This window comes from Anser brachyrhynchus (assembly GCF_964034855.1).
Source record: "Anser brachyrhynchus genome assembly, chromosome: 2".
Classification (NCBI taxonomy): domain Eukaryota; kingdom Metazoa; phylum Chordata; class Aves; order Anseriformes; family Anatidae; genus Anser; species Anser brachyrhynchus.
The window spans coordinates 114,191,602-114,216,201 of record NC_137695.1 but is presented as its reverse complement, the minus strand read 5'-3'; the positions used below and the strand labels follow the sequence as shown (position 1 = coordinate 114,216,201).

Genomic DNA, 24,600 nt, shown 5'->3' with positions numbered 1-24,600 from the left:
TAAAAAGACAATTTTAGGAGATAGATGAATCTCCATTAATTTTATAGGCACAGTTTATCAAGTGGGGAAAAAAATGAACATTTAGAATACATTAAATTAATTTTGTCTTCGTTTTTTTCAGCTTGGAATGGAGATTTAGCAATACAGTAATTATATATTTTAACATAGTTCCTGTTACAATCCCTGCCTTGGTTTAATATATACAAAATACCTATTATACTACAGTTCTGATCTTATATAAACTGCCTATATTTTCCAACTCTGGTTTCGCATGTGCTGACCACTGCTGGAAGATGCTGCTTAAAGGAAAGTGCATTTCTGATGAAGTCATCAGAAATTAGTCTGATAAGAAATGGTAGATGAAATTATGATATTGGAGGAGAGGTGGTCTCTGTAACAAATTCAGGCATTGGAACATTTTCATTGAATGCAGTTTTCAGTGCATCCACACAGCCTTGTTCTTAAACATTTATTATTCTATATCACCCCCAATGTATGTATAATGGCTCTATTTTTTCCTCAAGAAAAGTTAGTCTATTCACAGCAAGACATATACCTGAATACCTCTAATTAGAAGGCAAGTCTCTGTTTTTAACACCCACAGTCACCTTTTTCCACAACGTGTGGGAGTTGTCCCACCCTGAAACATGTGAGTGGCAGTATAAATAGATGTTAACATTAAACTCAGATTCCACCGTTCCAAATGTTTGAAATGTTAAAAGCTACTCATAGTTTTCTGCTTCATATCTACATATATTAAATGTCTCCTGTGTGCCAATGTTAATAATATGTATATTACCTAGTCATTTGGTGAGTTCATATAGTTAACTGTCCTTACCCATGGTAGTAGTCTTGTAGTTGTGATGCTCAAATGGTGTGAAAGAGAGAAGCTTTATAGCTTTTCTTTGCCTAACTGACATCGTGGGAAAGAAACCTTGGAGAACATAAACCTTCTTTAGGATGTTTTCACCCAGATTAAGCATTATATTGACAATTTCAGTGTTTTGAATGGGTGTTAGCTAATTAACTACCGTGGTAGTGAGTAGAGGACTACCTCTGTGTTTCTTTTAACTAAGAAACTGAGTGCAGTTTATTGTCTAGAAGAAACATCTACTTCATTTCTAAACTGTCCATCACACAGGCATCTGAATCTAGCCACACTTCACCTTTCTACATAAGAAATGATGAAGATTGTTATTATACTCATTCCCTGACAGGAGCCTTGTTTATGAATATGCTTTTTAATGCCACTCCACAAGTTAAAAGCTTTAAACGCTTTAAAAGACAACACATTTTTCTAACTTGGTTTTGAATACATTATTCAGAACTTAACAGCTAATGTGACTTTGTTTTTCTTCATTTAATGTCTTATTCCCTTTAACTGAAGATTTCTGTTTTCTGGGGAAAGATGAATAAATCATGGCAAATCATAATATACCTTAATGCTACCTCACTGAACTATTTAACAATCCTCTCCCTGAAATATGAGATTTAGAAAAGGAAAAATTCTCTGTTCCACTGGCAAAATCTTGAACAACATTCAGTTTAAAATTGAGAAATAACATCCTTGCTTTTTTCTTTTCTGCACCTTTTTGGTTTTGGAACTTGTGATAATCAGCTTTGTTTCTTTCTTTATATTTGGTTTCGGTTTTTGTAAGAGGTGCTATCTTGGAGCACTGAAGTTGTGCATAAAGTGGGAACTGAAGGGTGCCAGACCCAAATCCTACGCTGTGTGATGGTCTAAAAGATTAACTCCCACATTGCAGTGATTAAATTAGGCCAGAAAGTACCACAGCCCCTGATGTGCATGTGGTAACATTTTGAAAGGACTGAAACAGTTCCCAATAGCTTCAAACTTGTCCAGCACAGAGTAGCTGCTGTGTGGGCTTTTATCCTCCTACAGATAACGTCAAGCATATCTACTGCTGTGTGCATTCTGCAGCCTTGATAAGAGAAAGAAGAAAACTTTGCAGGACTACAAAACACAGTTAAATCTAGAGCTTTCTCTCTATCTACTGGAAGATATTTCGGATTAAAATAGTGCAACTCCAAGATATTTTGTTAGCTTCATAGATATTGAGGCCATGAATGCACTTGGATTTTATTTTTTGGATGTTCCTGCTACAATAAAAAAATAAATAAGAGAAAATCTATGCAGATATAATATGTTTAAAATTGCAGTAGTCTCAAGCAACTTGAAATACAACCACAGCATACAGTGACCTGAGAGATAGGTCAGATAATTACTGTGCAATGCCAGAGAAAACTTCAGGCTGTAAAAGTTGTTGCTGCTGTTTTTGCTGTTAGTGGTAATAATGCAGCACATTTAAGTTATGTAATAGGTTTATATGTCAAATTAATCTTTTCCTCAACAAGTTCCTAGGAAAGCACCTTTGTTTCTATGTACCCTGTAAGGTACATCCCGCTGAGAATCATCAGTCTATGTTGTTTTAAGTCTTCTGCATTAACTGTGTAACATTATGGAAAGTGACATAAGTAAAATGACCTGAAGTACAGTAATGTATTTCGTGAGTTTGAAAACACCATCAGAGGCAGAGAAAGGAAGTAGTTTCTCACAAATGCCCACCGATGTTTTGTTTTGCTTTATTTTGTTTTTGACATAGTTTTCTTGTAAGCAATGTAAAGCCCTTTGCCAATACCATTGATGCAGAACAGGAACGTTCTATGTATTGGCAAATTAAACACACATGTAATGCAACAGGAAGAGGATTATCCATATTAAGAGGCTAAAGTCCACAATGGACCTTTTTTGTGCCTGAGGGTTTGCCTTGATTGTATGCTTTATTTGTCTGTGACGGCAGCTTAAGAAGTTCTCATGTTCCCAACACTCCTCTCAGCAGACAGTTATTTCTGTCACCTGTATAGCTGCTTGAGGAAGTTTAAAAAGTTTGGGGAGGTTTTTTATTGTTGATCTGTTTTGGTTTTGTTTTAATCTGCATAACTTCAGGGACCTGGTTGAGAGTCTGACATCCTATCCTGGAATAGCATGGCTGGGGGCAGCAGAAATTGAACACTGAAGTGCAGATGAACAGGAGCAGCTAAAGGTGGGAGGGAGCTCAGCTGAATAACATAGCCATGTAGTTTGACATCCAGTATGTGACCATGAAGGCACCATCAGGCTCTGCAAGCTCCCGTTGCACAAGGTGCTGGTGGTAGCCACGCACCTCACTGATTCTGATCCCAAGCTGATATCCAAACTGGTCATAAAACCTGCCCCATTGCTGTGGATCTACTTGGTGGTCTGGGCTGTGCCTAACCCTAGTAATGCCATCAGACCTTCTCTGCTCTTCTTGCTGGGGCACCATGGGGTTGAGTCCCATGTAGGTGAGGTCACTGCCCTGCTGGCCATGCTGCCATCCCTGGTTCCTGGCTCCCCAAACCCTGCAGCCCTGCTGCTCCTTGATACCCAGTTTCACAACAGTTTAAACAGACACAAGTTAAGTGGGCCTATGCAGTCATCTCCATCCCTTACCAAAGTTTTGGTAATTATCTAACTTTATAGGCACCCTCTTCCAGGCATTATGGCAACTCCAAGAAATCACTGGTTTTGATAGAATCATAGAATGGCTTGGGTTGGAAGGGACCTTAAAGATCATCTAATTCCATGCCCCTGCCATGGGCAGGGATCCCACCTACTAGATCAGGTTGCCCAAAGCCCTGGCCTTGAACACCTCCAGGGATGGGGCATCCACAGCTTCTCTGGGCAACCTGTGCCAGTGCCTCACCACCCTCTGAGTGAAGAATTTCCTTCTAACATCTAATCTAAATCTTCCCTCTTTTAGTTTAAAACCATTCCCCCTTGTCCTGTCATTACCTGTCCACGCAAAAAGTCACTCTCCATCTTTTTTATTAGCTCCCATTAAGTATCAGAATGGTGCATTATTGCAGCTCAGGTCACCCCAGAGCCTTCTCTTCTCGATTCTGAACATCCCCAGCTCTCTTAGCCTTTCTTCACAGCAGAAGTGCTCTAGCCCTCTGATCATTGTCGTGGCCCTCCTCTGGAGCCTAACAGATCCACATACTTCTGCAGCTGGGGGCCCCAGACCTGGATGCAGGACTCCAAGTGGGGGCTCACAAAGGTAGAGCAGAGTGGGACAATCACCTCCCTTGACCTGCTGGTAGGGTTTGTTTTGTTTTAGTTAGGGTTTGGTTTGATAGAATTAGTTGTTAAACTTTATGAGCAGTCTCAGCTTGGAAGCAGATAAAGTTTGATTTTGGTGTAAGAGAATGGATGAACAGAAGGAACTCTTAAGGTCAGCTGGTCATGTCTTAGTTCCCCATAGCTGTGGTGAGGAGCTACATACGAGGCAGAATGAAAGCTCCTGTGCAGGTTTGAAAGTCCTTTGGTCTTTAATGCTGCTTAGCTTTTGGTCACAAAAAATGATCCAGAGGAAGAGGAACTGAATTTATTGTCTGACAGTTAAGAAACTTCTGTTCAAATTAATATTTAGTTAGTTATTCAGACAGCTGAAACAAGAGCTCCTAAACTAATACCGTAAAACCCTTAGGGAGAAGGTTAGGGCAGTAACACGTAAGGAAAGAGAGCTGGTTTAAGGGATGCTTCTGAAGAGAGCGGGCAAACTTCTTAAAATTAAAAGTAAATACTCTTTATTCCCTTTTTTTTTTTCTGCCAAAACTCTTTAAATAAACTTGATCCAAACTCATAAACTATTCCAGTCAAACTTGAAATGATATTCTTCAGCAAACAAAAGTTAACTTATTTTTTCTCTGTATTTTCAAGAATTCAGCATGGCTGAAATTACCCTACATGGGTACATCCCTCTTAAGAGAAGACTTCCTCACCAGCTAACGGTACAGGTGGCAACCATGTTATGCCATTGGCAAGGACTTTAATAGCATTCCTATCAAAGTAAATGGAAGAGTTTATTTTCCCAGCCTCTTTTTCCTGCCTCCCCTGCAAAAGGCTGTTCATGTTACAGAGGTGGCAAAGTGGTTGATCAAGTCCAGAGATTCCCATAAGCAAGGGCAGTAATTTAATCTACCATATATTTCTGTTTTGAACTTCACCCATCAAGTGAACATACCACTTGATCAACCCAGGCAGTGTCTTCTACCAGAGCTGGTAATTGCACTGGTAATAACCTTTGCATCCACTGTTCCCCAGTCCAACACAAGTCTGTAGGCACGGTAGGACAATCTCAAATCATCAAGTCAGCTAGTTGTGTAAGGCTAATGCTGTTGACCTGAGACAGACACTGATCATTTATCTATTCTTAGCTGTTTTTCAGTGGTGCTCAAGTTAATCTATTTTATTTTGCATGTCAAGGACTTGAGACCTTCTTAGCCTGTTGTGGGCAATCAGCTGCCTCTCAGCTGAGGTTGTTCAAACCAATGCAAGCCAGGGCAGACAATGATCCTGCACCCTCTGATGTGCTAGCACCATTTTGTGACTGACTCAAGACTAAGTCAGTTCAGAGTCAGAAACCAGCCCTTTCAAAAAAGTTTGGGGTGATTTTCTCTCTCTGAGCTTTTTCATTCTGCAGGATACACAGATGTTGGTGCCAGCAAAAGAAAAGGAATGTAAATATCTTTCTGGAGGTGCCAAAGAGGCAGGACCATGGACATGCTAAGACTGACTTAAACTGTCACTGGACTGTCATCTATGGGGACAGTAATTTCAAGTTGTAGGCAGTAGTCTCTTAAAAATGAGTAATTCAGTAACTTGTGATTCTGTGACCATAACCTGAGGTTAATGGCTGACATTAACTATGTCACAGCTAATGTCATAACATGGCTAGCATCCAGTGTAAATGACAGCAATTTTAGGCAATGGGTGTTAGAGGTGAGTAAACATTTCAAGTCTAGGTCTCGATTAAGTTTCTCGTTTAGTAGCCATGATAAAACACCCTCTCAGTTTTATTAATGAGACTGAAGTATATGAGTGCTAATGAAAATGGACAGGTAGGTAATGAGGGAGGTACAGTCAGAACACAGGACTAAAGTCAGGTACAATTAAAGTTCAGCTCCCTAGTCAAACACAGACTCCTCTGGGGCCCTGTGTAAATCATTTATGCACAGCCTCTAAGTCTTTAAAGAGAGGAAAATAATATTCATTATCTTCACAAATACACCTTGAGAGTATGAGCAGTTTTGGCAGTGTTTTTTTGATTTGTTTTTTCGTTGTTGTTGCTGTTTTTTTTCCCCCTTAAGTCTCAGAAGTACTCAGTAGGTTATCAATACCATGATTACAGCACTGGGCAGAACTGGAGCTAGGCAGATGCTGTGTATGTTTCCTCACAGAGCTCCACTAATGTGTTTCAGACCTCCTTACACCTTATCAGCTATGCTGTTCCACTCAAAGGTTAAGACAAGCTGCCAGGAAAATACCTGGTACCTATAGGGGCGATGCCACACCGTGAGACAATCAGTGCCACTCTAATGCCATTCCCAGAGGAGCTGCCTTTAAAAGCCATGTCTCTGGGAGAGACTTGAAAGACTCAGCAGACAATGGAAGCACAAATGTCAGGTATCCAGTCAGGGAGTGAACAGAATACTCGTCCTACCCAAGGGTTGTAAAACAGAACCAAACAATGCAGACAAATTGCAGGGGAAGGGGTGGAGGGGGGAGTTAGGGAGAGGGAGAGAGACCACAACATCAAGCCATCTGGATTAAAACCAGATCAGTCATTCTAAATTGGTGCTTGAGTGCCGAGCAAATGAGCTAGAGGAAGAAGAAAATCTGTGTTTATCTAGCTACATAGTAGGGCATTAAGGAAGTGGAGTTTTACATTTCAGGCAGAGGGAAGTCCATGCACATTCTATTAGCTCTGGCTGATATTATGAAGCTGTTACTGAGAAGTCAGGTGTACTTTGGGGTATCCCTGTGCACATGTACTGCTGACCAAGGTCTGCGTTACAGCTTTTCCAGACCAGAGACAGCAGTTAGTAATTAAATCTTAATGGTTATCTGCTGAGATGAAAACACTGGGGACAGTGAGACACTGAAGTTTAAGAGGATCAATTCTCCATAGAGAGTGAGTTGGAGCCAGGTGAAGTTCCCACGGGCAAAACAAAGATATGGAAGATAGACAATAAAAATAAATAAATAAATAAAAACAGAGAGGGAGAGAAAAATGAAGAAGGAGGTGGGTGTATCTGAAAAGAGAAAAGGTGACTTCCTTGAAGGAGCAGCCAAACAGAAGTTAACTCACGAGCTGCAGAAGCAGCCTAGGTTGTCACAGAATGAAAAGAAACTCATGCTGAGAGTATAAACAGAAGTTATTATTTTAGCTAGGCAGGAAGATTTTCTTGCTCTATTTAGCAGAGAATAATTTGTTTACAGCACCACATGCACCTGAGAAGTGAGTTGCAGCCCAGCATGCTCATGCTGGCTAAAATTTGGGAAAAGGTAATCTAGAGCAAGGACAAATCTCAAGGATTGAAGCTAATCCTAGGACTATACAGATTTTGTTCAGACTTCAAGGCTTAAAGCACACATGTCCTACTGTCTGGCCAATGTCTAGCCAGGGAGCTTAGCCAGATCCATGACACATGGGTTATGTATACATACGTATATGTGCCTTTAAACAACTGAGGTTGCTATTTGCATTGGTATGAAACAGAATTGCCTCCAGACCATGTCTCATTGTGTATCGAATTCTGTGCAGAAAACAGCTGATAATCCAGTTAGAAAACAATCCATTTCCCTTCTTCCACAGCCTTTTCTCCACAAGTAATCTGGCTTTTACTGGAAACTCTGCCTGGTCACCTCTTAAAGGCCAAAGACATGAAACAATTTATTTTTTTTTTTAACTTTACATCTGCAACACTGTTCAACTGGTGTGAAATTGCTGTATACTCAAGTGCTTGCACTCACTGTCTGTGAGAAGTGGTCTGGCACGGTCCACTGCTATTTAAAAGCACTTCACTCAACCATGCCAACATAAGACTGGAAAGGGAGATGGAAGGAAGGTTTTACCTTCTAACAACAGAAGAATCACACAAATTTGATACATTATCCATTAGATCTTTACAATAAAATCTGGTTGGAATTACCAACTGCTTTGAAAGATGCTGGAAAGAACACTGGTACATACCACAGCTAAGTAATGCACCTTTCCTTAAAAATCTGGGTGTCTTGAACTGACTTTCTCAAGGATGTGTATAGAATATTGATTCATCCTATTCCCTCAGCTAATCCTTTAGCAAAATAACCCCAGGTATGGTAAACATTGAAACAAAACAGCAATTTAACTTAACCTAACTAAGGAAAAAAAAAAAAAGAAAGAAAAAAAAGAAAAAAAAAGGCAGGATAAAGACTTCAATTAGGTGTCACATTTTTTCAAATCACAAAAGCACCAATGCACTCCTCCCAAATGCAGGCAAAAATGTTTGTAGCACTACATTACCTTTCCTTCCTCCCAAGAGTGATATAACAATATATGGTCAGAGTCTACAAAGTACATGCAAATTTTAGGACTGTAAGGAAGAGCATGAAGCTTAAAGAAAATGCTAGCCACATTACTTTGTTAGGAAAAACACATACCACATAGATGTGCAAGTCATATCCACTGCCATCTGTAAGATGAAAATAAACCATTTTTGCCTCATTAAAGTAAATTACCTCATTTTTAGTCGATGATGACCTACTGACCTGGACCCCAATGGCTGAGATCAAGTTAGGATAGTTGATGCTGCTAGGACCATTTCCTTGTCAGCCTAACAAATGATAATTTGATCAAGCTTCCACCCTCTCTTTCTGAAGTAATTACTCCAGGTCCCAACATTCAGACTTGGCCAACTTCCCTCCTTCCTGTGTTTGGCTGAAGGCACCTAAAGGCCATAAACTATGTAGCAGAGCATCCCTAATCAGAATAAACTCCTCTCTGTTCCAGAGCCTAATGAAACTCCCCTGGATATGAGAGTTATTTGAGGTGGGATCCATGGCCCTGTGAATCAAGATCAACTCCACAGATATTTCCAAGATGTCAACACCCAGTTGTCCTGGTTCCAGTTAGGACAGAGTTAATTTTCCTCCTAGTAGCTGGTAGGATGCTATGTTTTGGATTAGGATGAGAAGAGCGCTGATAACATGCTGATGTTTTAATTGTTGCAGAGCAGTGCTTACACCAGGCCAAGGACTTTTCGGCTTCTCGCTCTGTCCTGCCAGCGAGCAGGCTGGGGGTGCAGCAGGAGCTGGGAGGGGACAGAGCCAGGACAGCTGACCCAAACTGGCCCAAGGGGTATTCCATACCATCTGACGTCATGCTAAACAATATATAGGGGTGGCTAGCTGGGGTGGGGGTCCGGCTGCTCGGGAAAAGGCTGGGCATCGGTCAGCGGGTGGTGAGCAATTGCATTGTGCATCACTTGTTTCTTACACATTATTATTATTAATACTATTCTCATTATCACTATTATTATTATTGTTATTATTATATTCCTGTCTTAATAAACTGTCTTTATCTCAACTCACCGGCTTCACTTTCCCGTTTCTCTCCCCCATCCCAGAGAGGGAGGGGGGAGGGTGAGCGAACGGCTGTGTGGTGTTTAGCTGCCGGCCGGGTTAAACCACAACACCAGTGTAACAGAAGGAGCTCAAGCAGAACGTCATGAGGAACAAGACCAGAGGATCAGCTGCTTTCTAGCTCTCAGCTGAGCTGGGGACTTCCAGGTACAGCCACAGCAGTGCTTATGGAGGGGTCCTGCCAAATGTGTGCCACCTGTGACAACAGTTGACTGGTGCTGGAGGTCCTGGAGAGGAGCTGAAAGACAAAGCGGTGGCTTTTGGATGCAGGACTTCAGGCCCAAACTAAAATACAGACATGTTGTGCTTGCAATCTGTGTGGGCACATGCAAATGTTGTGTGTGCATGCAAATTCTACAAAGGGCTGTTATTTCTTGAACTCCCTCAATTCCAGCACCATGTTAACTTTTTTGGGAAAAAGAAAAGCAAGATGGGCCCTCTTCCACACATATGTCCAACAAAAATGCTGAAAGTAGTGACACAAAAGTGTCAAATATATGGAACAGGGTGTATATAAGGTTTTTATTCCAAACTTTTGAAGTTATTTTACAGATGACCTTCCATTCATTTGTGGACACCAGTTCAGTGTACAACCTGCAGGCTGAAATAGAAGACACAACTCGCAGTCTAGGACTATCCTGAAATTATAGTTTTTTCTATTAGGTACAACATCCAGTTTTCATAATATCAAATGGCTTCAGAAAGGGAATGCACATTCTGTTGTTGCAAATTCTGCCAAGATTACCTCCCCCTGAAGATCAATTTCATAGCCATTGCCATACTACAAAGTAGATACCTCCTATCTCATTCCCTAATAAAACAACAGAGGCACTATAAATAAAAGCTATCCAAGCTTTTCAACTTGTGACAATTTAATTGCTGGAATATGAATCTCTCTGCTTTTCTATAAGACTGGTGAATTTGGGGATCAAAAGTATTCCTCTTATTTCCCCATGTCCTACACACCTCCTCAGGGGGGAAATAAATAAATAAATACATACATCTGTATTTTATAAAGCACCTGAGCTGTTCTGGACTGTGTCTGACTTCATGCAAGCTGGCAAACACAGCATGGTGCCTACTTCCCAGCAATGTACAACCTAATTAGATAGAGACCCAAAAGTTCTGAAATATAAGGAGAGCTACTTGTCAAATCCCATACCAGGGGAATTTCTATCTAGCTCTTCACAAAGTAACATCACTCCTGCGCACCATGAAAGCAGTGAATTAGGATCTCTATAAAGTACGGGAAGAAGAACTGAAATTGTTTGGAAAGCTCAGCATAGCATGCAAAGATATTTGAGTACATCGAAGCCACAGCGCATTTGAAGGTTTGGGGAGCTTCACCTTAAGTAGGCAGAAATTTGGAAGAAACTGGGCTGTGAAGAGCTCAGAAAAACACAGGTGTTTTTGCAGACTTATTAAATTTCATACCTCACCAATGTGTTTGAAGAACTGTCATGGACAGTTTTGATGCAGACATTTCCCATAATTGTCCGTTAGAAAGTGAAGGGAAGTGATAGATAAATAAAATACTTAGCACTGTGGTGAATATTTTTTTCCTTTTGCTTTGTTTTACAAAGTCATAATTTTATTGTTAGAATTAGTAGCATTAGCATTATTTTAATTAGGCACTGACAGAAGTCAAAAGCTGGCTCCCAGCTGTGTCTGCATGCTCACAGGGATACATTATACCTGCTAACCATGGGGGAGTAGCACGTGTGTGTGTTTAGAAATGAACTGCAATCATTTTGCAGCTTGCTTCCTCAGTCTGACATCCCTGCAATGATATCCAAAACATAGGCTGAGTTACCCTGAGCCTGGCAGGACATGTCAGTGAGATGGATGAAAGCTATCTTGCTTTGGATGAAAAGTCCATGACTGATAGCAGGAGGAGAGTTTAATGTGAACTCTTACACTGAATGCTGATGCCAATTTTAACACTGTTTTTTACTATTTTCTTTGTTATAAAACTTTTCATTTTCTTCATCTTGTAGCTCTTTGGGTACACTGTTCCAGTCCTGAGGTTTTTTCTTCTGTGCAGGCATAAACCGTTACTGGCTGACTGCAGTCACAGGCTTAATTCTCACTCTTACAACTTCAGAACGAGCTAACAGCCTGAATACCTGATGTTCATGGGGGTTTAGGTCTAAACTGGTTTTCCAACCCTTCAGGCACAAATATTTCTTCCTCTGAGAATGTCCTTCTAGTTGAATGATTTTGATATCCTCCTCCTAGAATTTAGAATACATTTCTCTCTATTTTTCTTCTTTCTTTCTTTCTTTCTTTTTTTTTTTCTTGAACATATAAGCACTTTTATGTGTGTGTGTCAAATACTACTGTTGTAGAAAGTGTGACATATAGTCTAGTGCAACTTATCAAATATAGGCCGTCTGGCAGTCAATTCCAGCACATAGCGTTCATCTCATGAGCTGTGACTACGGCCCATACAGTTTTGATTTCTAGATCTCATGTCTGACCCTGTACAGCTGCTGTTTACAGAGCTGTCATATTCAGCCAGAGGGTGCTAATGCAAACCTTCTTACCCAGTAAAGATTATCTTGCAAGAGATTAATCAAGGGAAATAAAACATGGAATAGACTTGACAAATGCCTAGATACTGCGAAATTCTATGATAAAAAAAGCAATAAGGGCATATACAGTACACCTACATAGGCAGGCATATATACATAGGCAGGTGGGTTATTTATATACTTACGTATATATAGAAGCATACTTCTGTAATAATTGAAAAAAAGACTGTAATATTCATGGATTGCATTCAGTAAATAGCATCCATATTCAATTTACAATCTGTCAATTAGAAACTTGTTCCAATACATTTTCCAGTCAAAAATGCATAAATTTCACTTGCATACAATTTTTTTTTTTTTTAAGAAAATCTTTAAAAGCTGCTTCCTTTACTGAACCTTTTTTTATGCAAACCACTTTATAATGGAAGGGTACAGTAAGTATCCTAAACTAACAATTATAGATGACGACATTCTCTTTCATTATCCAGGATAATAAGCAACTTTCGTTCCTTGGAAACAAGCAGATTCTACAGCAAGCCTTCAATAAATAAAAAGATGCATAATAGATTCTAAGATCATATAATGTTTCTCTTAATTTCAGGCTTTCGTCTGGATGACAAAGTTATACCGTAGAGTGCAGATTATTTGGAACAGAAAATAAGATATCTTGAAAGTAAAATCTTTAATTGGATTTTAAAAATACTATTACGCTTTCTGAAATGATACTGCCTTGCATGTGCTGCCAGAAGATGTGTTGAAATTCACAGTTCTGGGGGTGTGCACTTGTTCCTTTTTAGTGGACTATAAAAGCGTTTCTGACTTAGAGCTAGCTCTCACCTTGGCGGTTACAGACGTTCCTCTGGCATGGCCTACAAAGTGAAACACAGTTTCTTTAGAAGACAAATTTGCCAGAACACAGAACAAAGGAAAATGAAAAAGAAATAATTAAAAAAAAAAAAAGAGAGAGAGAGAGAGAGAGAGAGAGAGAGATCCATAAGAAAACTGTTCATAAACATTAGCAGGAGTTAAATAGAAAATCATTCACTGGAAAATGATAGATGAAAACAGCTAGCATCAATTATCTTTTTTAACACTCCTACCCCATTTACAAACTGTCCTTAAATGGTAGTTTAGTTGGAGTCAAACTCACAATCTAAGAACACCAAGATTGTAGTTCATATTCTGTTACTGCTCTTAAGACACTAATTATTTTAAGGGAGTACATGTTATACGGATTCTATCTGGTCTATCTCACAGCTCTGGCTAGTGGCTTCATTCAGCCCACTTTTGATGCAAGCCCAAATTCAGCAAAGGATTTACAGATAATTTAAAACAGATGAACAGTAGGCATCTGAAAGACATTTTTAATTTCATTGGAAAAAAGGATGAGGCTGAAGGACTAGGAATGGATTTACCAGATGTCACAGCAGTGTTTCCCTCCACCCTCAGAGCAACTCCACATAAATAGTTAAATATTACCAGATACTTTCTGTGTGATTCTAACTGTGCCATCCCCAATCTCTATGCATAAAGGTGCAGCATTGCCCCTTAATACTTTTTTTGGTTTGATCCATTTGCTATTTTCTGCCCTGTGGTAAAACTGCAGAATGTGCTTCCTCCCTCCAGCTTTGCAGCCACTAGTTGGCATACAAAAGTACTGAGATACCAGGTGTGCTTCACAACACATCGTCACCAAAAGGGGGACACATAATCCTGCTCCTTTTCTGCATTTCAGAAGAATATCTATTTAAATGACTCTCCTTTTACATGGATGTACCGGCAGTAGCTGAAGAACTCTGTCGTCTTGCTCCGAATAATACATATCCACATTGCACAGTTTGGGTCTGCATTAAGCCTGCCTGGTGAATTTTAACATAATTTGTAGCCTTAAATAACAGCAGATGAAAAAAGAAGAGGGGTCGTTTAAGAACCAACGGGCAGTAAGCATATGAAATTTGGAAAAAGGTATCAGATCAAACTGGGGAGGAAAATGGATCCAGGAACAGGATCTGCAGAGGGGAAGGTTCTGGTCAAAAAGCAGCAAAGACTGTAAAAGCTATCAGACCACACTGCTGCTAGTTCTCACAGAGATAAAATCAGTACATGTTCATTCCACATTTCTCATGGTTGCACCCTTAAAAATTGGACCTAATGTACCTTTTTTGGAACACATGCTAATTTTTGCAACAGATGTTCCTTTTTTTTTTTTTTTCAAATAAATACAAGTCTATAGTGTAGTGGAATCTATGGAGAGTTATACAGGCTTCATTATATAACATGTTACCAAAACACAGCAATTGTTTAGGTTTGATTTTTCACTAGGTGGTTTCCTATTATTTGAAGTAAATAGAGTCTAAAGGTCTTCCCTCAAGAAAAGTTGCTCCTTCCTGGTTTTCAGATGATGAAGGATGCTAATAATGGAGTTTTAAAACAAAAGATGAAAAGAAAGAAAAAATACACACCTGTTTTATCCAAACTCGAATGTTCTTTGTCACTTTGCTATAAAAGAAATTGCAGCACTAACAAAATATTTCCCTTACTGGCACGATGAAGAACCTTCTTTTCAAAGGCAGATGTCTGGGATAAGTATTCATTCTGGTGAGCCTCGTGTAAAATGCCCTGATTCTTTAGAGAGGCATTAAACAATTACATAGACCAAATTTCTTCTGAATTTGAAAAATTAGATGATAATTTTGGGTTTGTGGCATAAGAACCACAAAGTAGGACTAAGTTGCATGTAGGCGAGAGAGTGAAACTTGAAACAGGAAATCTGTGAGTTTGAAGCCATGGTATTTACTAGCCGCTTACACAGCATTCTGCTGGTAAACACCACATCCTTAGCACATGCAAAGTATACGGTGGATTTTAAGTCCTAGAGCTCTCACTGACTCTATAGGAAATGGCTGGCTTTATCTTAAACCATTCCAACTCTTTCAGCTGCTGCAAACGCTATGATCTATTCTTTCTGCACCAGACAGGGCGTTGTCTTCACATCTAGGCTAACATCTAAAGGGACTAGGGATCAAACTGCACGACTGAAAGCAGTGCTAATCATTTATGCATACTGTTTGGAAACAATTCTCAGGTTTCAAAAGTGCCTTTCGAATAAATATAGACCAAGGAAATGTAATCATCAAAAACGACTTAGACATCACCCTCTTCAAAAAGAACAAATTATAATCACGACATGTAATAGCTCCTGAGCAACGTTCACATTCCTGTCAGGGGTTTTGAAAAATTGACAAAATGGGATGTGGATATTAAGTGGTGTTTTTTGTTTTTTCCTTATCCCTAAAAGATACACATACATGATAACAGCTTCCTGGCAAGCTGAATTTCACAGTTTTTGTCACTTTTTACAGCCTGTCTTGATTTATAGAAAGTGTTGTCACCAGTATGCCAAGCTACAGTGCAAGAGGAACTGCTGTCTCTGGCCATGCACAATTGACCCAATTCTTCATGTGTGGAGATTAAAAATGAAGCCTCTGGAAAAGCTAATGCCCTCTATCACATCTGGGTTCTGGAAGCTCTGTATCACCACTAGGTTATGAACCCCAGAAGCAAAATCTTCTTCTCTGGGACTAATTTTTCCCTTTGGTATCCCCTAAAACAAGAATAAGGACATTTCTGGAGGCTGTGTTCTTCACCCCTTGCCCTGAGGCTGAAACCCTTGGTTTGCACTGGGCTGTCCCTGGGAACCCTCCAGCAAACAACCTCGGGAAAGAAGGAATTGAAGGAAATTGCCTCCTCCCTCTCCACAGACCTGCCGCACAAGGCTGCCCCTTCGATGAGGGCCAGACAGGATACCTTTCCCTCTTGTCATAAGTTCATCATACCAGTGGGCTCAGAAATGGCCAGTTCTCCCTCTGCTACTTCAAACAGCACAGGAGCAAGGCCACCATTGGTGTGGCCTTCCTTCTCCTACAGGCAAATTTTTGCTTCTGTTTTCAGTTTGATCTATTTTCTAACACCAAAGGCAGGCCTGAGAGGCCAGCACCTCATGACGGGAGCCATAGTTGGGGTTCACCTCTACCACTGCCAGTGCCTGTGGCTTCTGTTCTTCTGCAATGGATCCCCAGGAGAAAGTGAAGAGATGGAGAAAAATGGGAGTATCTTGTACATTTTCTACACGCTGACCTTTTCTTCAAACTGGCTTTTTGCTTGAATAATGTGGAGTGAATATCACCAGAGTGTTTCTCTCCACTGCAGTGCCCACTCCCCCAGACGCAGAGGCATTCCCCTCCCATCTCAAGTGGAAATCTGCATTCACCACAGTGGAGGTCACAATAACAACAATGGATATATTTCTTAGAAGCTGTTTTCAAAGCACAGGGAATGAATGAAATCCCCATCTGTTGCTTTATATACTGCTGCTTTAATCCTTTGAATCACTTGCAATAAGAAAAGAAACACTGGACATGTGAGAGAGATCCCCCATCTCCATTCTGCCTTACTTCTAGGGCCACTAGAAGAAAAGCCACTCAAGCAGAAAAAGGGGACAGTTGCAGAGCAGCCTCTTTGAGGAGTTCTCAGGTCTGGAAAGGACTTAGCGGTCTGAAGTAGCCGGGGTCTGTTGATCTCCAGGGTGTGCTACAAGAAGCATCTTTCTACTCACACTGGTAATGACTGCTGTCTGCAGAAAAAGAGTTTGTGTAAGCTCTGTAGCAAGTGAGGGAAAAGCATGGTTAACTTTTTTAAGTGTTAACAGCAAATTCCCACTGGTTTTACTTTCTTTTTTTTTTTAATATTTTGTATTGAGGGAACACATCTACATCCCAACAAGATAAGTGTATAATCACAGGCCTGGACTTCCCTCTGCCATCCCCCTGTCATGTAAGTTACTCTTTAGTTGCTGTTTGCTGGCATTGTGCAATAGGCTCCAATTTCCTTTGTGTAGGTATATCTGCAGCCTTGCCAACTTCTGCAGCCATAATACCTTCAGCTCAGCTTTAGCCTTTAGGCACTAGCTGCTTTTCTCTCTTTAGTAGGGCTGGGAACAGGTGTCCTTTGTGTTCTCTTTGCTTTAGTACAGAGCCTATGCTTCGGGGAGGGGTGAAGGCAGGGGATGGATGTAAGGGTGATTCAGAACTAAAGTTGTTAAAGGGGAGGCTAGTGTCTCCTCTTGGTCCCAGGTGGGCTTCCTTTTGTTTAGTCTACCAGAAGAGCAGCACATTTCCTGCTTTACATGCACAAACAAAAAAAAAAAAATAAGAAAATGAAACCAAAGATGTTGAGAGCTGTGAGCTCTTAGGAAAAAATAAAACAGGAACAAACCAGCCCCCCTCATCCCCAGCTTCCTTCAGTGACACAAAGCACCATAAACCAAGTTCTACATATAATACGTTGCTCATATACAGTGATATATAATATTGCCCATAAAATTAGTCATGTGTTATTGCATGAAGTTGTGTATTCCATAAGAGCTGCTTATTTAGCAAGCTTGATCAAGAACATTAAATATGAAAATAAGGAAAAAACATTTAACATTGTTGAAAAGTAATTAAAAATATATTTCACCATATGCTTCTCTGCCATTACTTCATTTCAGCAAAACAAATGCCTGGAGCATTTATTATCCCCCATCATTTTTTAAAGAGGCCTAATGTTCCCACTTGGCACAGGAGACATGCAGATAAAATGAATCAGCCCTGAAATGAATTGTGTGAAATGCATTTGTCTGAATTCAAACAGCTTCCCTGTAGTCAATAAATGTTCAAGTACTTCCGATCTCTCAGAATGTGTATCTCTGAAAATAACTATTTTTTGTTGGTTATAACACTGTGCATAATCTTTGACAAAGGCTAAAATGCCATTAGCTTTATTAGCGTTCTGCTGTAGTCAGTGTTACGAAGTTCTTGTTACTAATGCAGCCCCCAAACAACACTGGTATTAAGAAAGCAAAACAAAAGAAAGAAAACAAAACAACAAAAAAAGATAAATAAAATACAACACATACATCAAAAAGCTTTCAGAGCACAGTTAAACTCATGAGACTAAGTTCATCCATGGTGCAATTACACTCTTTTCTGTGCCGTGATGCCAGGAATAAATCTGACCATGGGCTTTAAAGGATGGATTTAAAGTGATTTTATTTTAATTCATGGTGGACAGAAGAAAGTGTCTTCTTTCATAACTGATGATCCAAAGAACAATAATTCACAGGGCTGCATTCTGAGATATATATATTAAAAAATAAAATAAACAAATAAATAAAGATTTTTCAGCTGGTCAGTTAATGCTGGGGGAAAGTGATATTATTTTTTGGAAGAACATTTGTTTAATATAAAGGCAACCTCACAGAAAAATAGTGACATTGTTTGTGTCAAGTGCTAGGAACACCCGTGATTAATGAAAATCATATATAAACACAGCTGGATAAAGATATTCATGTTGTGTAGTTGATACAGTGGTTTATGCATTACTGGCATTTAAAAGTATGCTGTTTCTCTTTGTCTTTACACAGTCTCCTTTTGAACATATGAAACTTGACCCTCCAGCCTGCATAACAAAGCTTTGCCATGCAAGACAGCTCACTGGCACTGACCTGGCACATAGCTGTGAGATGAGTGACCTGAGACAGAAATCAAACGCAGCAGATTCTTCCTGGATGAACGCAGGCGAGGAATGTGTTGGAAGTGATGTGAGAAAGCCTTATGATATTCTGCAACAGCCAGAAATATTCCCCGCTCTTTCTGGGAGCAAAGGAGACAGACAGAGGAGGCTGAGGAGGAAAGATGATATCAGATTAGTCCAAAAGATATGGCTTTTCCTGTAACTACATAGAAAGAAGCATGAGGGGAAACGTGGCGGAATCAGGGCAATGGATGTGGAATTTGGCGCTCTGGGTAGACTCAGCAGGAGCAAGCTTTCCCACAGCACCACAAAGCCCACAGCATGCTTTTCCTAACAAATAATATATCCCTCCTTCTCCCTGTTTATATTCTGCCCCATATTATCATTTCAGTTAAAACACCACATTCTGATCCCCTTAAAAATAAAAAAAAAAAAGTGCAGCACTGGCTTCAACTGGCATTTACAAATGGAAAATCTGGATTTGAGTTTTTCAGCTGTAAACCACAATTCCACTTGGTAGCCTGGAAACCTTGGCAACTCCTAAGTAAATCACTGTCATTCACTGCTGACCACCACTAAAGAGCGTGGCTGACAATGACAGACCAAGAAAAACACCTAAATACTGAGATCCAGAGTAAAACCATGAGAGCTAGCAGAACTCTGATTTGCAGCAGACACAATTTGGTTACAGTTGCAAGATATAAAAACTGGCTGTGCAGTTCAACCTTGACAGATGTATTCCTTCACCTCTGGAAGGCTTTTTTTTAGCAGTGCTTTGTCATGCAAGAGGACAGCACTGATGCAGACAGTCAAGGAGGTGAAGCTGGAGAATGTACCAGATTTCTGTCTTTACCAATGGGACCAAGGGCATATGCTGATCAATGAGTTCCATCAATAAAATAATGTATTTTGAGCACAAGCATTTTTTGCCCTTTAAGAAAGAAAATAATCCAGGTTTGAATGAGCTTCTTTAATACTGTCAATTCGTGATTTGATCTGCGCTTAAAAGTTTTGCTAGTTACAGAGCTGAAAGGAAGTATGAAAAGAAATCACACTTTAAACAAAAACATGCAGGCACAGTTCCCCAGGGAATGGATTTTACTTTATATTGAAAGAGGAATTGTTTTTTCTAATGTAAACTGCATTTCTACAAAAGAAAGCTGTTGGTACGGGTTAGATAGCTGTACTGACAGATCAGTTTAAGTGCAGACCAGCCCTGTACAACAAATGAAGTATTTAAATACAGAACCTAAGAAGTTTACCTATGTTTGTAAACTGATGAGAGATCCCCATTTAAGAGATGCTGTAGGAGTCTAAACTACTACAAGCTTAATTACTGCTGTAAATGAATATTTTACTTACTAATTCAGTTAGCTTAAAAAAAATCCTCAGTGATTTTATTATTACTTAAACCATCTCTAATCTTCTAAAGATTCAGCACGGTGGATTTGTAGTATCAAGCTAAAAGCAGAGGGAGGAGAAGTGTCAGTAATGCTTGCCATGGCCACTCCCCAGATCAGCTATATATGACCATCAGAGACATCTTTTATATACCAGACAGGTATATATGTTCCAGGGGCATTTCATCCTCCAGACCCCTGCTATAAATTATACAAAACAGCATCAGAACATCTATTCCACTGCTACGTGCATATTATGTATATTAAAGTGAGATATGTTTTAATTAATGAGTGTTTTTAGCTATTCAGAATGACTGAAGCTCACTTTTTCTTTTTCTTTTTTTCTTTTCAGCAAGGATGTTTATTGAATAAGTATAAATTAGCTCCATTTTGAGCTCAGAAGTAGTGCTGTCCTGATTCAAAAAAGTGAATTTCTGCCAGAAGGAGAAGGAATAAATAAGTGTCATCTCCTGATGAACATAAAAGCAGAGGAGGAAACACATATGTGAATTGAAAACAGGATTACTCATAGATTCAAAAGTAATAAATCCAATTACCTTGCTTGATTCATCAATAAATGGGAAAGCAGTATTTGTTTTATTATCAAATTAAGTTATTCTTTGAAAGTAATCCACTTAAAATAATTGTTTCCTAGCATCACACAAAGGTAATCAGTAAAAAGGAATATAAACTGTCTTTCTACTGCTTTCTGAAAAAAAGTTTTTCACATTTTTTGAGCACCAGATTATCCCATTATAAACAGCAGCAAAGAAATCCAAGGAATCCAGATAAGTAAGTGCTTCTTTTATAATATCTCTTACTCCAACAACCTAGCGGTGTGGTTTAAAAGCAAGAAGTGTCACACCTGACACAGACTAAAATGGCCTTTCAGAAATCCTGCAAGTCAGGTACTGTTGAACGTTCTGTCCTCAGTGAAGTAATGTTGGTCAAACATTAGATTGTCAGTGTTGAAGTACTCTCAGGTGCACCTTCTGCTCAGGGAATTTAAAAAAACCTAAAACAAGTAATCCACTATGGCTTTAATATGTTACTACAATTTTATGACTTGCCTGAGCGGAACTTGCAAATGTAATGTATGTAGCAAAATAGGGAGTAAAATGCTTACAATCCGATCCTTACCTTTTCTAAATCTTCTTTCTGCAAGGCAGCCATACCCAGCACTGTCTTTGAACTCAAAAACAGTAAGGTATCTAGAAAGCTGTCTCATATTCGTAGTTTGTTATGTAAAAGAATTAAACACCCCTCTGGTTTCTGAAAGGAGATCATCAATCAGACCAATGCAGACAAGGCTTTTATTTGCCATCAAAGATCTGATTCATCTCATGCAAAGTGAGATCCAGTAGACGGATTAGAGAGATTATCTGGCAGCAAGCAGAAGTTTTTGTATTTGCTCTGTTCTAGCAAGGCTGAGAAGGTTTTCATCCATCTGCATGGGGAGCCTTGGTTGTCTTCGTTGGGGAAGAGGTGAGCTGCCTTCCATTGCAATGCCAGACATGACAGAATAGAGTTTAAGACAAAGCTGTAACTCACTGATGATAGATTAAATTTTAAAAGACATGTTTTTTAACTTTGTAGGAGTGCCAGCCTGAAGTAGCCTTCTAATAATGAAAAAGTTATTAAAAAAAAAAAAAAAAAAAAAGATCAATTTTAAGCTGGAATTTGCACAACATTTAAAGTGTATTCCATGATGTCAAGGTCCATGAAAAACACCATCATATGGGGACCTGGTACAATGACTTCAAAACTCCTTTTTTACCTTTATCCAGTGTTTATAAAACGTTAGGAGCTGCAGTATAGTATATGCAGATCATAGTTCTCTAATGGGAGCTGTCACTAACCCTTTGGATATTCAGGCTGTTCAGCTTCATACTATCACATATATGCAAGCTAAGATCTAGCTTAATAATGGACAAGCTAAAGAACTGTTTGGAGTTCTGTTATTTCAACACAACAATCTATTTCTGGGTGTCATTAATACTAATGTAGAAGTTGTATGTACTTATCTAGGACCATAATTTTAGCTGATACAGAGCTATCTCAAGGCATACTTTCTTGTCTACAGTTGAAATCAAAATGTCAAACCACAAAATATCTAACAATACTAATGTAACTGCATGTAGAGAAATGATAACTATGTACATAAATACGAACGTATACATCATCTTCAACTTGTGGAATATGGCATTCTGTTGGCTTGAGAGGTGGGCCTGTGTGAACCACGTGATGTTCAACAAGACCAAATGCAAGGTCCTGCATCAGTCCTAAGCACAGATACAGGCTGGGCAGAGAATGGATTGAAAGCAGCCCTGAGGAGAAGAACCTGGGGGGGGTTGGTTGATGAGAAGCTCAACATGAGCCCACAACGTGCAATTGCAGCCCAGAAGGCCAACCGTATCCGGGGCTGCATCAAAAGAAGAGTGGCCAGCAGGTTGAGGGAGGTGATTGTCCCCCTCTGCTCTGCTCTCATGAGACCCCACCTGGAGTGCTGCATTCAGCTCTGTGGCCCCCAGCACAAGAATGACATGGACCTATTAGAATAAGGCCAGAGGAGGGCCGCAAAAATGGTAAAATGGCTGGAGCACCTCTCCTATGAAGACAGGCTGAGGGAGTTGGGCTTGTTCAGCCTGAAGAAGAGAAAGCTCTGGGGAGACCTAATAGTGGCCTTCCAGTACCTAAAGGGGGCCTACAGAAAAGCTGGGGAGGGACTCTTTGTCAGGGGGTGTAGTGGTAGGACAAGGGGGAATGGTTTTAAAATAAAAAATGGTACAGTTAGGTTAGATATTAGGAAGAAATTCTTTACTATGAGGATAGTGGGGCACTGGCACAGGTTGCCCAGAGAAGCTGTGGATGCCCCATCCCTGGAGGTGTTCAAGGCCAGGCTGGATAGGGCTTTGGGCAACCTGGTCTGGTGAGAGGTGTCCCTGCCCATGGCAAGGGGGCTGGAATTAAATGAGCTTTAACATCCCTTCCAACACAAAACATTCTATGATTTTTTTTTCTTACAATATGCATGTTAATTTTTAAAATTTCATTATCCAAATATTTTTGCATAATCCAGTGAAAATTTTTGGTTAACTTTGAACAGATTATGAAACTGTGCATTTCTAATATTTACCCCAAAAAAATCCATATTTTACAATTTTTAAATATTTACATAATATTTATAATTATTATTATAAAAATGCTGAATTGAAAATACTCAGAAAATACTCATATTAACACAGTGACTAGAATTGCCATTATGAACTTTATATAAAATTTTTGCTGCACATTCTGCTTCTGAGATAGTTTAATTCAACTGTTTCATTTAATGATACTCATTCTCAAAAGGAATTGCTGTACTTGAAATTTTAGGGAACCTGAATTCAGTGGAGAACAGTTTAGATAATCATAACTTATGATGTATCAGAACAAAAATCTTAGGATAGTCAAGGGGAGAGAAAACCAATAATGATTAAAATAAATGAACAAAGAACAAAACTCATAGATGTAAATTAAGTCAAATACCTTTAGGCTCCTGTGAAGTCTTAAGCATAGCACTACAGGCTAATTTAGGGGAGAAAAATCAGAGAAGAAATTCTGCAGTGATTCTAAATAAAGTATACTGTGATCACAAGGATTAACTCCAGTGCACTACATGAAAAAAAAATATCTATTTTTGTCATCAGGATTCTCTGAATCCATATTTTTCGGTTCCACTCTAACCACATTTGGGATGTTTTTTCTCCTTTTCAGCACACTTATATAAGAATTTTCACTGAGAATTCATTTGAACAGCAGAACAAAAGCACCTCTGGAGTATCTACACAAGACTGTTGGACTAGGATGTGCATTTTCCCTCGTAAAATTCTGAAATCTAAAATCCACCACTATTTTATAATATGAAGTCAACATCTATTCCTCTGAAGTGGTGCTGTGGACAGAATTCAATGCTGAGGAGACTGGTAATAGCAGACCACAAAACTGGAGAGTGAGGACTCAGCTCCCATAGCATTTGAGGGCTCCAAGTGGCTGCATCTCTGCTAAGGAAGCCAGAAGAACTTTGTAGTTCCTAGTTTTCTTTGAGTGCCTCACCTGCATGTGAACTCCAAAGTAGGGAAGAACCTAGCTGCTCCATCCCTTTCCTAACTGTCTCCAAAAAGGAACATGTGCCTGTGACTGAGGTGGATACCACTGCATGTTTCAGCTGGTGCCCAGAGAGGGAAACCAAGGGACCGGAATCCAAAGGCAGAGCCTCTGTGGCTGGGCAGACTTTGAAACATATAATCAGAACTGCTTTGGGCAGAAAATTCTAACTCTTCCCCAACTGACTTTTATAATCTTGAATCCCCTAAAAAGTTTAATAGCACCTGGATCCCATTCTTTGGACTTCTGCTAAGTCACTCTTACTACACAAGCTCTTACGGCATATACACAACCAAACCCAACAAGGGGTGTCTTCTTAGGAGGTGCTTGGGCTTCTTCAGTTCTAGTGTGTCATTTCACAGAACTGGGCAGAACAGAGCAGCAATTAAGTAAAATATCAGGTTGATGTTTAAAAAGAGAGAAATATGATCAAAGCAGA

General features: G+C 39.6%; 1 protein-coding gene across 4 annotated transcripts in view; it reads right to left on the bottom strand.

Moving 5' to 3' along the window:
• LOC308190144 (uncharacterized protein) overlaps positions 1-24,357 on the bottom strand; it is a 56,381-nt gene extending 32,024 nt beyond the window's left edge. The window contains exons 1-5 of one of the 4 annotated variants that reach the window (XM_080581135.1): positions 24,111-24,357; positions 23,544-23,582; positions 18,587-18,763; positions 12,880-12,911; positions 9,458-9,746 (exon numbers count right to left, since the gene is read on the bottom strand). In XM_080581135.1, coding sequence (XP_080437261.1) covers positions 9,633-9,746; positions 12,880-12,911; positions 18,587-18,763; positions 23,544-23,582; positions 24,111-24,153 — 405 coding nt within the window. In that variant the 5' untranslated portion in view covers positions 24,154-24,357 and the 3' untranslated portion in view covers positions 9,458-9,632. Of the gene's footprint in view, positions 1-9,315; positions 9,747-12,879; positions 12,912-14,504; positions 18,517-18,586; positions 18,764-23,543; positions 23,583-24,110 lie in introns of those variants that run through there. The other 3 variants (XM_080581136.1, XM_080581137.1, XR_013946933.1) reach the window with 3 other exon arrangements.
• Between the last annotated feature and the right edge of the window lie 243 nt (positions 24,358-24,600).